Source organism: Notothenia coriiceps, unplaced genomic scaffold, assembly GCF_000735185.1.
Source record: "Notothenia coriiceps isolate Sejong01 unplaced genomic scaffold, NC01 NC01_scaffold00031501, whole genome shotgun sequence".
Taxonomy (NCBI): Eukaryota; Metazoa; Chordata; class Actinopteri; order Perciformes; family Nototheniidae; genus Notothenia; species Notothenia coriiceps.
The window spans coordinates 140,110-155,376 of record NW_011364202.1 but is presented as its reverse complement, the minus strand read 5'-3'; the positions used below and the strand labels follow the sequence as shown (position 1 = coordinate 155,376).

Here is a 15,267-nt window from a genome sequence, read left to right as displayed (position 1 = left end):
AAAGGGGAGGAGGCATACACACAACCTCTCTCTACCAGTCCCCACTGAGATAAAGACTCTAAATGGTACTTCGCTCGGTTGGAAGAAATGTCCTAGGTCCCGTCGAACGAGAGATACCTGACACTGGTCCCCGAGAACCTACCGTAGCAGAGGTTCGAGACTGTCCAGACGGTCACGAAGAGGTGTCAAACCAATTCAGTACTGAGAGACCCACTAGAACCCGAGAATTTTTTTGTCCTTAAAGAGTTCTAGAAGTTAATAAGATAATAGGTTAAACATCTGGTAAAGGGTATTAGATAAAGTTCGTGAGATTTCTACAAAAGACCGACACACATACAACTTTTAGAACTCCAAAGAACCTAAAAGAGTAAAAGGTCGTCAGGTTTCGCTTGAAAGCTGAAGTGAGGTCGGACACCAAGAGGGCAAGAAAACCAACCGTCCGAGAAGGGTCAGAGAGAAGGTAGACCCTTTAGAGAAAATACGGTACCTGTAACCCGTCTGTTTAACGAAATTAAGAGGGTTCCCGAACCACCAAGCGACGTACACCCCCAACCCTAACTTGTCGGGCGATTTCAGTCGTCCTATACGTGAGAAAGTGAGGGAGGACTTTAAGGACTGTTTCTGTTTGAACGGAGGAAGAAGTTCCAAACATAAGTAGCGCATTCAAGAACTGAGACGGAAACCTGAATCGAAAAGTCGAGCATTAAGTGTCAGGGGTCTACGAACCCGAAATGATCGAAGGACTGGTCGAAGAGGTACTTTTGGTTGACGTAGAAGTCTTGGTAGGGCTACCTCCGTCTATGTCCCTACAAAGTCGTCGATAGTGTTGCAAAGACGAATGACACTCCAAGGTCGAAGGAAAACGGGATTGGCTCTGGTGTCCAAACAATATTTTAATAAAATAGTAAGTAAAGCCTAAAGTGAAAGTAGCTGAAAAAAAGGTAACCAAGTCTAGCGCGAGCGGTTCGGAGAGGGTGGAGAAGTCGTCAACCGAAGAACAGACGCCTAAGAAGAGAAAAAGGAGAGGGAGGCTAACCACAACTGGTTCTCAGGGGTGACTCTATTTCTGGGATTTACCATGAAGACGAGCCAATCCTTCTTTACAGGATCCGGCAGCTTGCTCTCTATGGACCTAGTGACCAGTGGGTTCTTGATGGCATCTGTCGTTCCAAGCTCTGACAGGTCTGCCAGTGCTTTCTCCACAGTTTGGATTAAGTCGATGACTCTTCTTGGTTGATCTGCTCTAAAAAACAGGAATTTTCTCAAGATCTTCAATTATTTCTATTGCAATTGTAGACTCATTCCCATATCTATTTTCAAGCACTCTAAAGATGTTTTCTGCTGTGTTGTATGTTGAAAGTCTCAGGTTTCTTGAGATTTTCTCATCCATGCTGTCCAAAAGCTGAATCTTTTCGACTTCACTCGAGCCTGTTGGTTCTCCCTGTCTTTGCAGGCTCTCCCAGTCTCTCTTCCATCTGTGGAAATCTCTTTTATAGCCATGACATTTGGGCAGACAAATTGCTTTAATTCTCACCAAGGGCGTGGTGTTTGCTGCATGTGGGGTTGATGAAGCAGCCGCTAAAGTCAGCAGATATGCACTCTTTTCTTCCTCTGAATTCCTTTGTACAAAGACAAACTTTGCTCTCCTTGCTTCAAGGTTGTTATTCATTGTCTGTAAGTCTTTGACTCTGCCTTTTGGATTAGCTTTTTCAGTCTCTGTAATTCACAGTTCCCAAGATGCTTGGCTTTTACTAGCTTCCTTGACCAGCTTCTCCATGAAAACCAACTGCATCTCATAACCATCCCGATTGAGTGCAGATACAGATGTTTCAGCAGCATTATCACAAGCCGTTTCTGCTTCCTGGATTGAGGTTTCCAGCTCCTTTTGCCCATAACGAGACCACAGGTTTGTTTAAACAATTATTTTTACTTCATTCATTCTGATTTCACTTTCATCGATATTTTTTTTCCATGTCAGAGTCTTGCTGCTCGCCAAGCGCTTCTTCCACCTCTTCAGCAGTGTTGGCTTCTATGTCTGCGAGTAGGCCACTCAGAAAGTCATCATTTGCTTCACTGATATTTCTTCCCATCAAAGTGAGCTTTTTGAATTCCTCTCGAAGCTCAGTTTCAGTCATGCTTCGTGCTCCTCTGCCAAGAAAGTTAGCTACTTTTGTGAATGCACCTTTAGCCATTGTCCTCTCCTGCTTGACACTTTTCCCATAGGTGTGTGGTTACTGCAGACAGTTTGGTTTATTCTGACTTTTACAGGCTCTTGATCCTTTAGTCCTTATTGCTTGGCAATGGTTTTCAATTGTCAAGTTATGATTTGGTTTGCTAGATTGACTCCTGCCTAAACTTGAAAATGGCTTGATTCACTCCAAAAGGACACACGGGACAACTCAAATTTGAATCCTTCCTCTTTATTTTAGTTATTATAGATTTATTTTTGCTTCATTCAGCCTCCATTCAGCTTTCTGTTGCATCATTTAGGTTGAAAACCTTTAACACAAAACATACTTTCATTCACTTTAGGCAAATAAACATTTCAATGAAAAACATGCCATACTTAAACAAGCACTTTCATTTCTGCTCTATGGTTTTAAATGTAATCAAGTTACAATTAGACTTAACATTTAATCAAAAGTAAATGCATCTCAACAAAGTCAATTATATTCCAGCATCTTATATTTTTAGCTTAATAGCTCATAAGACTAGAAATAATCATTCATTTANATGGCTTGATTCACTCCAAAAGGAAACACGGGACAACTCAAATTTGAATCCTTCCTCTTTATTTGAGTTATTGTAGATTTCATTTTGCTTCCTGTCGCATCATTTAGTTTGAAAATCTTTAACACAAAGCATACTTTCATTCACTTTAGGCAAATAAACATTTCAATGAAAAACATGCCATACTTAAACAAGCACTTTCATTTCTGCTCTATGGTTTTAAATGTAATCAAGTTACAATTAGACTTAACATTTAATCAAAAGTAAATGCATCTCAACAAAGTCAATTATATTCCAGCATCTTATATTTTTAGCTTAATAGCTCATAAGACTAGNGGAAGATACAACCTTTAAGAAAACAGAATCATATAAGTACATCAGGTTTCATAGAGCTAAAACATTTCAAGTGCTACTTAACTGGCCCAGTCCTTTATTAGTATATAAGTGTTTTGTTAGTAATTCTATCGCTCGAAGTGGAGTCTAAAGAGATGAGTTTTCAGTTGCGCCGGAAGATGTGTAAGCTTTCTGCTGTCCTGATTTCAATGGGGAGCTCATTCCACCATTTTGGAGCCAGGATAGCAAACCCACGTATTTTTGCTGATGGGAACTTGGGTCCCCCTCGCAGTGCGGGTGCAGCGAGCTGTTTGGCTGATGCAGAGCGGAGTGCACGTGCTGGGGTGTACAGTTTAACCATGTCCTGGATGTAGGAAGGGCCAGATCCATTCGCAGCATGGTACGTAAGTACCAGTGTCTTGAAGTGGATTCTAGCAGTTACTGGAAGCCAGTGAAGGGAGCGGAGGAGCGGCGTAGTTTGGGAGAATTTAGGAAGGTTGAAGACCAGACGAGCCGCTGCATTCTGGATGAGCTGCAGAGGTCGGATGGCACATGCAGGTAGACCAGCCAGGAGGGAGTTGCAGTAGTCTAGGCGTGAGATTACGAGAGCCTGGACCAGAACCTGCGCTGTTTTCTGGGTCAGCTGGGGACGTATCCCACCTGATGTTGTAAAGGGTGTATCTGCAGCAGCGGGTTGTAGCAGCAATGTTTGCAGTGAAGGACAGTTTGTTATCTAGGGTCACACCTAGATTCCTTGCAGTCTGAGTTGGGGAAACAACAGAGGTGCCGATGTTGATTGTTAGGTCAAGAGTGGGACAATCTTTTCCCGGAAGGAAAATCAGTTCAGTCTTGTCAAGGTTTTACACGGTGGACCTTTTCAAGTATTCACTCTTACAGATGGTGCTTCAATTATTGTAGAAATGTGAAGCCACACACTCTTTAAAAGCCATCTCTCAATACAAATATCAGTAAATAAGGTTTGTATTGCTCCACTGTGTTAACATTAAATGCATGTTGTGCTTTCCTAACTCTACCATTTTATGGCTTCTGTTACAGGTCACTGAGGAGAAATGAGATTCGAGTGTTGTCTGATTTAGTTTTCTCAGAATACTCTTACCTAGAGAGACTGTAAGTATTTTTATGTTACTTTTCACATTTTTGCAAATACAGTTTAGGTCGGTAAACTCTGTTATTTATGTGTTTTCTACACTTAGTGAGTTACTCAGAATCTCATAGATGAGATTTTATGGTAGGGGTGAAGAAAGCAATAGTCCCACTACAGTAAACAAAACAAAAAAAGGAATTAATGACTGAGCAAAACTAGCACTGATGAACTCGAAAGGCACACTCAATGTTTTTTACTTAATAACATGCACATTGATATACAGGAAGAAAGGGAAAAAAGGTATTTTAAAATAAAATCTATCAAAAGACTAGAAATAAAACAAAAAAGGTACATATGGCCACATGGGCCAATAATCATCATACTGTGCATTTATACAAGCAAATACAAACATGTGTTTGGTTCGGAAGATAAGAGCCCATCCTAATACTTGCCTTTTGAGTTGAATACATTTCGTTTTTTTTGTTTTTTTCACCTTTCCTACCCCGAAAGACAGAAAGAGAATGTCCATTGAAATGTTACTACTGTTTGTATTTCCAGATAGAAATGTGGATCTCTGAAATCATAGACGAAACGAGCTCAAAACACATTAAAATGTTTTATGTGCAGCCACTTAGCGTGGTTGTGTTTTTTTTAAAATATGATATTTCTCATGTATTTATTTCATCCGTCCCCTTTCATTTCATTATTTTCTTTGCTGTAGATTGTCCACTATCATTGTGAAGCAGTTCATCTCTTTTATTGTCAGACGTTACAAATAGATGTGTTATTATTGCGTAAATTACTGCATATTGCTGCAGATTGAACCAGACAAGCTTGAGATTTTGTTTCATTTATCGTAGATACAATTATTTTATTATATGAGACAGACTGCAGTCAAATGTCATGTTGTTCACCGTTAGGAGGCAACTAGAGCAGGGGCGGACTGGCCATTGGGAATACCGGGAGTTTTCCCGGTGGGCCGGAGCTGTGCGTGGGCCGGAGGGCCAAAAAAACAAACAAAAAAAAGTATTATTTTTTTTTTTTTTTTACCTAAATCCTACCGGCCCACATTTGTAAGTGTTCCGGCCACTCCCTGGAGGGGACTCAGTGGATTAATGAGTAGAATATAACTCTAGTCCAGCATCTCTATTTTGCGAGGATTTACTTTCATGCTATGGGGAATGTTAAATAGTACCAAAAATAATCAATAATGTCCACACTTTGAGTAGTTTTTATAAAGCAGCTGTCTGCAGTATCTAGTTAGTAGGGAACACACACATTCACAAACATATTCACTGTCTTAAAGGTTCATGGCAATTTACATATTTTGAACATGGTCATATTTTACATCTCAGCAACTGAATGTTCTGTCCTCTGTTGATGTGGATGACCTTATGAGTGTATCATCCTGTCTGTATTCTCACTGAAGTGTAAAAAGGGAAATAATCATTCTGCAGTGGTTGATAATGATGATTCTGCTCTAAAAAGCTGGTATTTATCATTTTTACAATCATTTCAGGCGTACTCTTTGTGTAAGTGTGCGTTGAGGGAAAATGGATGATTATTTGACTCTGTTCCCAGGTATCTGCAAAACAACAGCCTCCAGTTCATATCCAAACACGCCTTCAGTGGCTTGTACAGTTTGAAGAGGTTGTAAGTAGCCTGCCCACTTCAAAATGTTAATCCATTTCTGAAACAATAATGCAGATTTTGCTTTCTGTTTACTTTTCCCTTACCTCTTCTATTATCTCCTAAGAGCTTGTCTTGTATATTGGATTCTGTGTAGAAGGGCATGAAAAAATCAATTGATTTATTTGTTTGTTGTAATTGTTACCTTCATTAGAATTGTTCATATAATGTAATCAATGATCTGAATAGTTATTAATTGTGTTTGTATTCATAGAGTGACTGTGACTGACTTCTTGTTTTTTTGCATTAGAGAAAAGGTTATTTTTGCAACACATTTGTACACACAAACACAGTATTGCACAAGGTAAAATGTTCTGACTCCAAACTGGCTCTGGGGACACTGAATAGTTGAGGAAACACACATGCATAAACTCAAATGTTAATTACGTTGTCTACAACAGCCAATCAAAAAATATAACATTTAGGTCAGAAAACCAAGCTGTCATGAAAGTGTTTCAAGTTTAAGCCACAATACTAGGGTTTCCATTACGTTTCATGATGGTGATTTCCGCGTTATGTGATTCAATTAAAAGATAAATTATTTATGAAATGGAAAAAATTGTTACGGGTGAGCGAAGCAAGCAGGACCCAAATGCAGATAACACTGAAAATACCTTTATTTCAAGGATACACGGACAAACAGAACACTCCCCGGTGAACACAGACAAACGACGAACCAACAATGACAGACAGAAAAAACAGAACTTAAATACACACAGGACTAATCAAGGAAACAAGAGACAGGTGAGGAGGGAGGAGAAAACACAGGGGCACCAGGTGAACACAATCAAGAAAACAGGTAGGAGGGAACAGGTAGGAGGGAACACACAGGAAGGAAACCAAAGACAGATCTAAACAAGACAAAACACAACACAGACAGATCGTGACAAAAATAATGGGAAAAATGGCAATTGCAGCAAGTCTAACACCCAGATATTCAGTTTGCTACGATATATGACAAAGAAAATCAGCAAATCATTGTAGAGCTGAAACTAGAGATTGTCTATAGACTTTTATATTATGTAATTAATTTAGCTTGAAAGGTTATATCCCTGAGAATAAGATAAACAAAAATAGAACATCATCCCTTCTGTCTCTGTTTTTTTACCCAAGGTTTCTCAGTGAAAACTTGATATCCTCCCTGAGTCCCGGTGTGTTCAGTGATCTCCATCAATTACAGTGGCTGTGAGTGACACACACACACACACACACACACACACACACACACACACACACACACACACACACACACACACACACACACAGACATCAAGAGAAGGTCATTGTGTGGTGTACTCTGCTGAGGTTTCATATTAATGCAGATGGCAGGACACTGTGTGACTTTTGGAAAATACAAGAGCACTTCCCTATAAGGAGTCATAAAAGTTGTGCAGCTGTGGAGATTATGCCTTGAAATGAAAATCCAATTTGAGTACCACTACACAGAAATGAATGTCTGTAAAGCTAATGAGGCAAAGAGCTTTATGGGTGCGTTATATTGTTTTTGCTCCAGAGCTCTTTAAACGGTGCACTTTGGTTTTGGCCTGTTGGGTTATAGGTCTACTAAACCAGGTTTCAATGTTAAGGACCCAACTCTCAGAGTTTATTATTTGTTTTTAATGTTATTTCATGTTTTCTCGATGGCATCCAACCCAACTGAATAAGATTTTGTTTAGATATGTGTAGTTTGTTTGCAAGGTGCTGGGGTTAGATAAGGCTCTAACACATCATGTTTATTTCAGTACAGACAACTTAAAAACTAAAAGGCATTTGTTATTATTGAATTGTGGTGTTTCTGTTTTGCTGTTGTGTTTTTGTGACCGTTTCTTGTTCTAGGGTCTCTTTAATAATCTTCTTATGATTGTTTTATTAAAACCACTCTCATCATGTCTATATGCTAGAATATTAAGCTACAGCCAATATTCAACCTACAAGGTACAACACGTTTATAAATCACATCTTTATTTGTTAGTTCTTTTTACCAATAAACAGAACCAGGCTTGCTCTTTACCCCTCCTCTATTTATGCTAAGCTAGGCTAGATAAGATTTGCTTTATTCAACCAGAAGATCAACACCACTTCTCGTCAGTACGCAAAAGTTATTTACTGGCTGTAGGCTACAGTAGTTTTCAAGTATTGACGGGAAAGTGGTGTTGATTGTCCGGGTGAGAAAGCAAATCTTATCCAAAATGTTTAACTGTCTTTAAAATTCTCTGTGTCAGGATTTTGGATCATAACCCACTGAGCATCCTGTCCCAGGACACTTTCACCGGGCTCCAGTCCCTCACGTACCTGTGAGTTGCAATGTTTTTACTTGAATATCTGTTGTATTGTTGGCTGATTTCAATTCTCAAAATAACTCCGGCAGTTGTCTTGCATATGTACTATAATATGGATATAGTTTGAAGGAAAGCATCATACCCTTTAACAATAATTGCTAACCTGAAGAAACTCCACATGGGAAAATAAACATTCTAATGGTTATAATAACATACTGTATCTCAACTTACCAAATTGAATATTAATATCATGGGCATCTTTAAATGTAAACCGCCTTCATTTGACAAACTCTTTGTGTTTATCTTATTTAAACATGTGAGTATGCAAAACAAGAGCTTTACGCATGTTAAATGTCTGTTTAGTTGTACTCTGTGATTACATTTCACACTTCATTTCCTAATCAGTCATGTCTTTGTGTTATAACAGCAGTCAAGTAATGAGGGTCAGTGAGGTCTTACGATTGTTTGCCATTTCATGGGCCATATGCTTTTTCTCAAAAAACACACCTTGTCTTTTTTAATAAAAGGGCTTGTTTCCATCCTGACATGTCACCTCACTCTTTTGTCTCGGACTTCACTTGTTATTCTTCCCTCCTCTCCATTTCAGTAACTGCTTCACTGACCTTAAATCCGCCCTTGCACTTTGTCTTTATAGAATGGCAAGATTGCAGTAGTGTTCTCCTGGTTTTTGTTCCCGGTGAGAAAGCCTTAAAGCTGTCCTCTGCGTCTCTGCTTCATGCCTCCACTTAAAGGGGACATATCATGCTATATTTGAACAATATATTGTAGGGCCATACCTATATAAAGTATATAAATATATATATTTTTCAAAATACCAAACAGATCCTGCATTTTAGCCATGCCTCATTTCGCTCTATTTGCTCTTTCCAGAGCTGTTTTTGCAGGGGGCTGATTCTGTGAGCTGCAGCTGACCACGCCCCCCTTGCAGGAGAGGGGAGTGTGCTTTGAGATCAGCTGCTGGGCTCTCAGAAGAGGGGGAGAAAAAGAGATCTCCGTCCTCCATGTTTTATTCTTATAGAAGTAAGAAGAGAAGTAACGGGGCAGAAACCCTCCTTTTTACGCAGCGGTCCAGACATAGACATCAAACAGCGACACATATTCAGTTGCCAGTTACTTTGGCATTAGGGCAGGGATATCTAGATACTTTCCAAGGTTTGACATAATGAATTGTGCTTCTTTTAAAGCAAGCAACGATGTTTTAAAATCTGTAATCAAAAAGTCCCTCAAAAACGCTATTGAAGTAGTTCCTGCCGTTGTAGTTCAAACAGTAACAACGGACTATTTTTCTTAGCGGATGCATGTCAATTTAAATCAATAAAATAATTTTCTAAATCCGTAAAAGCATTTCAATTAATATTGGGAGTCATATCGTTACTCTGTTGAGAATGTGGCCATGTAATAAGCGGGATAATGTGCAGCGACGCGGTCATTATGGGGAAAAGAACACCGACAGGCTGATCAGGAGCCCGACGCGAAGCGGATCTAGATATATGATTATATAGAGTCATTATTCATTTGTTTTAAGGCAGGAGGCGCAAACGCTTGCCTCGAGGAGGGAGAAAAAGAGCCACAGCGGAGAATAAACAGAAGGGCAACCATGGCAACCAAGCAAGGGAAGTCTTCTTCCCTGCTTTGGTGGCAGACTACATCGCCACTTACAGGCCTGGCATATGTACTACAGCGTCTCCAGCACTTTAGAGCGGCAATGGCCTGCCGTGGCCCAACCTCTCATTCCCCTGATAGGTGGAGAATTGACCACTAAGCGGAGCACCCCTTTTGTGACGTAGAAAATAATTCAAATCTGGATCAGTCTGTATCAGATCCGTTACAGCCCCTTTTTTTTTTAGATTTGGGTATAGAGGAAAAGAGAGGGTTGTATTTTCCGGCACTTGGTGAATTCCGTGGCACACCGGGAACACATAGTCATGTATAAAAGACGTACAAGAGTGCATTTTGCATGATAGGTCCCCTTTAACTTAATCTCTCTACATTTTTGTTGTCTTCCCTTAACAGGTATCCATTTCAATAAATGCCTCCTTTAAAGGTGGGGTATGTCATTTTGGAGAAACCGGCTCGAGTGCGCTAGAATTTGAAAATACACAACCGGAAAAAATCTGCCACTTCCTTACAGAGCCCCTCCTCCAACACACACGAACGCGCACATGACCAATGAGGGCACGAGATAAGTTTGTGCACAGATGGAAGGCTGACAGGCAGGTAGGCCATCCAGTTACTTTAGCCGGGCCGGCTAAAATGATTGGTCGTGCTTTTTACAGTACTACGGCTTCCACAGATGAAATTTTTTTTAATGGATTTTTTGTCAAAGCACTTAAGATATTCATTGCTATCGGGATGTTAAGAGCATTCCATGGAATATAACAAAAAGTGTATCTCGAGCCGGTTTCTCAAACTTACCGACCCCACCTTTAAGGATGATGCTTGACAGATCGTTTTTCCCGGGAGTAACTCTCAGAGAAATGACCATATGTCTGTATTTTTGTTTCTTCATCCATCTGTGGGATGAACTGCAGTCGCGGGTCTCTGCTCAGTCTCTCATCTGTCTGAAGTTTTACCCCACGAAATATCAAAGTTTCTTCTTTGAAAAATGACTTTACTTTAACCTTCACAGTGCTGGGAGATTTAACTCCATTTGATCAAAGGATCCTGAGAAGGGTTTGAATTCACCTTTAAACTACTAATCGTGTTCTTGCATTAAGAACAACCTTAACCTTACCATTTTTTAAATCCAAGGCTTTTGTTCTGATTTATTACCTTCCAATGATTAGACATTTATATTCATTTCAGTATACTTGCAGTAATGTAAAAAATGACTTCAAACATTCCCAGGAAGAGGGTTATCAATTACAGTGAACCATTTATTATTGATTTAATCCACTGTTGTTTGATACATTATTTGTGAGCATAAATCATTTTATCGTGAGAACACTGAGACCTGAAACCAACCAACAAATCATAAACATAATGTCCTTGACAAAGTTAAATATGGACTCATGATGCACGTTTGTCAGTTTTTACTTTTTGTATTAAAAGGTTTTCTAAGTGGCTGCCAACTCTGAAGTCAGCAGGAACACATGGTGACTTTGCCATGAAATGTAATGTTATTAAAAATTAGAACAAAAGACGTAACACATGTTTTGTTTCCAGTTATAGAGAGCAACAGTGGATCACCTCCGCTCCGTAACGATGGGAACCCCCCGCTGAGGGTGTCCAATTATCTGTTTTGAGAAAATAAATATGTTTTCCTTCTTTTGTCAGATCCATGGTGGGCACCGCGCTGCAGCAGCTCCCACACCCCAGCTTCTGCCAACACATGCCTGCCTTGGACTGGCTGTGAGTCTGCTCTGACAGTGTGCTTGTGTGTGAGCAGGTGTGTAGTGCATGTGTGTGACTCAGTACACATCTGCTCTTTAAATACTTTATCAGTTTGTGTGTGTGCTTGTGCTTTTGTGATTACGTAAAAAAGTGAATGGTAGACAGAGTTGACAGGGGGCTGACGAATTGCTGACAATAAGTGGATGAGATGAGATTGAACAATGTTTGTCAGCAAGTGAGATGAAGGATCAGTCTGACATTTAAGAATGACCTCGTCCACATCTGTAAATGTTGTAAGTCAATCAACATTTATACCAATTCCCCTCTTTAAATACCAACCTGTCTCCTTATTGTTTTCCCTTTTCAATTCAACAAAGCTTTATTGTCACCAGAGGGCAATTCTGGTGCACAGTACAACAACAAATACACTATAAACAACAAAGTGCAAGTAGTAAAAAATATCTAATATGTGCAACAATACAAAGTTATGTTATATTTTTCTAACCCCAAAACACCAGACAAATGTTATATTTTATTACTATTCTTAGACATGTTTTCACATGTGAATACGATATGTGTTTTGTAAAGTTTAAACAACATGTCCCCCCCTCCCTTTTTGTTCTGCTCACAGGGATCTTGAAGGAAACCAGATTCAAACTCTCAATCACTCAATCTTGAAGTCCTGCAGCAAGCTTGAAGTTCTGTGAGTATATCCTAGTTTATAACGGCTTGAAACAATCCCTTCTTGGAGTCATTATTGTAGCCACATTACATAACATAACATAACAGACATTACAGCAATGATGTCATATTGTCTATATAAAACAAATCCTTCAGAAGTAAACATTATTGTGTTTTTTAAATTAATTTATTTCCCCTTTAGCTATATTCAATACAACACGTTTTTTTCTTCTCTGTTTTCTGTCATTTTAGTTAATTTATCCCCCAAAAGACACATTTGGAAGCAACTCTTTTTTTAATCGCATTCAGGTTATTTGTTCAAAAGTTTGATATGGCAGACCCCTGCCTCAATATTAAAAACCATTGCATCTTTAGGAGTATCATCAGTCTTGGTAAAGGACCTGTTAGGTGTTTTACTAACCCTTAGAAGCTCAGCATAGTCCTAAAGACTGAGGAGTGCATAAACACCATCTGGTTTTAATGTTCCTGATTTGTTTTATATTTTATATATCTTCTAATTCAACGGTACTGCATCATATGTAGCTCAGTCAGCTTTCATTTCTATCAATTAAAGTTACAATTACCAAGACACACCGATGGCATTTGAACAGTGAGTTCTGATTCCCATTTTAGTTTCACACGCACGCACACACCCTCACCCTCACTCTTACAATTATGTCGACATCGAATTACTGCAGACTCAAAGGAGAACAGCACACCTTTTGTGAGTTAAGGAATGGAACAGGCTCTCTCAAAGTTAGGAAGCATTTAAAGACTTTCTAGGATGTCAACAAACTGACTGTGAGAAACAAGCCTTGTCTACATCAATGTAGCTCAGAAACAATAAGCACAATGCACGCATGTGTGTGTATTTTAAAAGACACACTGATTTTCTGCATCTTGGAGAGGTGGGGAGGGCGGGCAGCTAAACGGGTAGGGATTATTACAAAATATTTTATAGTTTAGGGTGTGTGTTTTGGTATTTATGTGTGCTTTTAGTCATTCTTAAATTCAGTTGTCAAGAGTTATTGAATTAGTTGCATTAATGTTTGCTTAGATCATGGAAATTACAGCAGCCAAATCTGGTATAATTATCTCTTATGTTAGATGCATTTAGTTTTATACAGAATGGTCCCTGGCAAATAAATGGAATGCACGTAACTAAATTAAACCTATCAATAATTCATGTAAAAACTATTCATTAATATATTAGTAGAAGAGTAGAAACTTTGAGTTATGAAAACTATTTCAACAAGTACAATTTATATTTTGGTCTTCAAACTGAAAAATTGAATTGCCTTTGGGATTGAAGAGAAGGCAATTTTCTAACGTAACAGAGTTTGATTGTTTGGTGGACTGGCTGCACACTGAGGACATTTTCTCAGAAAGATGGGAATTACAGCAATCAAAGTTTGTTTTTCATATAAATGCATGGGATGTCTTTCCATTATTTTCATAACAAATGAACCTGATTTTAGCGCTATGCCTCAACGATGCTTTGGATAACGGCATGAAGACTAGACCTGAGGCAAGGAACAAAATGAAGAATTCTCCATCATTCAACTGACAACATACAAAGAAATCCACTTTAATTTTTCTTCATGTTTTGTTTTTTTTCCCTCTTGCTTGCACCGGACTGAAACTGTCTTTTCACCGCCATCTCTTCACCTGCACTAGTGGCCGTATCAAAGACGTGATTGGTCAGATGTCGATTCATTGCAACGGTGTCGGGTTACAGGAGTGCTTCCCTTGTCACCTCTCAATCTCGCGTGTCAGCGGGGGGTGCGCGGAGAACTGCGCACAGCAGCTGAGGCCCTCTGGGCGGGGCCCCATGCAGCCTGCGTGATTGGCCTGTAGGGAGGGGCGGCCCTGTATAGGACACACTTTGAACCTCACTGGGTTTTACTTTAACTGCAAGTATAGAGGTTTGGATGTCACATCATTTATGACAGATTTGTACTTTTAAATATTTGTAAAGAATGCTTTCGCCACACGGACAGTCTTGGAGAGAGGATCTGAATCTGATGCTGTTCCTCTTCGTTGATTTGCGATCTGTGCTCGTTCCTGCCTCTCTGTTTGTATCTGTTATCAAGGTTCACCTTGGCTATGATTACTAAATAAGCTTTTACAACTATAATAGAATAAAAAAGATTAAAGTCAGATAAAAACCGCTGTGCCTTGTAAGAGGTTCTGGGCAGTGTGTAAACCCAATCTTGTCAATCTTGTTGTTGGGGAAATATTTTCATAGGCTCATACATTTGATCCAATTTATCAGTTTGTACTGCCCCGTTGAGCACAGACCTGCAACTTTGGGCTGCTCTCAGTGTTTTGTCTCCCTGTTCCTGCCTGTTGGCGTCAGCTGATAGAGGTGTTAGTTTTATCTTGATATGCACAAGGTTGATTATTCTCTCAGAACCAGCTAAATACATGGGTTTGGGGTAGAGATCTTCAGAATTGGTTTGGCAACCGCTGTGTCACCTCGTGGCTGCAGCACATGTCTTGTGAATTCTGCGGCCGAAGCTCCAAATAAACCATCAGTGTTTGCCATCAAAGTTCCTGCTCTCCCCGTATCTCTCGAGTCCTGTCTCCATTACTTCAGAAGTTTCCATCCCACTTGTCACACAGTCTAAGAAGTTAAAGCTCTGGTTTGTCTCTTATCTTTGTTTTTGATCTTGCCTTTTCAGGCAGAGCTGTTGAAGACGAAGATAATTTATTCAGTATTCGTGGAGAGTTGCTCTGAACTGCTAGTCAGAAACTCTGATTCTGCAATGATTGAGGTTAACCTTGATCCCCAACAGTGATTCGCCAGAGGGATTGAATCACCGCTTTGCACAAATGTTCTAACATGTGCTCTGTCCTTTCCAGAATTCTGATGGACAACAGGATCCGAAGAATTCCTGAAAACACTTTCCAGTCTCTGTGGAAACTGGCTGACCTGTGAGTAAAGCAGATTTCTCATTATAATCATATAATTAATTGAGTTAATAACAAATTACATCCGATAATCATGAATAAATTGTGGTTAGTTTAATAAATCACTTTGTTTCGGTATAATTTAATGCCTATTTGTGAATATTTAATGCTTTGGTCGTGTTT

The 15,267-nt window shown here is 39.5% G+C and overlaps 1 protein-coding gene across 1 annotated transcript in view; it reads left to right on the top strand.

Moving 5' to 3' along the window:
* The first annotated feature begins 4,125 nt into the window (after positions 1-4,125).
* The window catches only part of LOC104960080 (relaxin receptor 2-like), a 14,178-nt gene continuing 3,036 nt past the window's right edge, over positions 4,126-15,267 (top strand). The window contains exons 1-7 of the mRNA XM_010788032.1: positions 4,126-4,191; positions 5,750-5,821; positions 6,971-7,042; positions 8,080-8,151; positions 11,434-11,508; positions 12,122-12,193; positions 15,037-15,108. Of these exons, the coding sequence (XP_010786334.1) occupies positions 11,438-11,508; positions 12,122-12,193; positions 15,037-15,108 (215 nt within the window). The 5' untranslated portion in view covers positions 4,126-4,191; positions 5,750-5,821; positions 6,971-7,042; positions 8,080-8,151; positions 11,434-11,437. The remainder of the gene's footprint in view (positions 4,192-5,749; positions 5,822-6,970; positions 7,043-8,079; positions 8,152-11,433; positions 11,509-12,121; positions 12,194-15,036; positions 15,109-15,267) is intronic.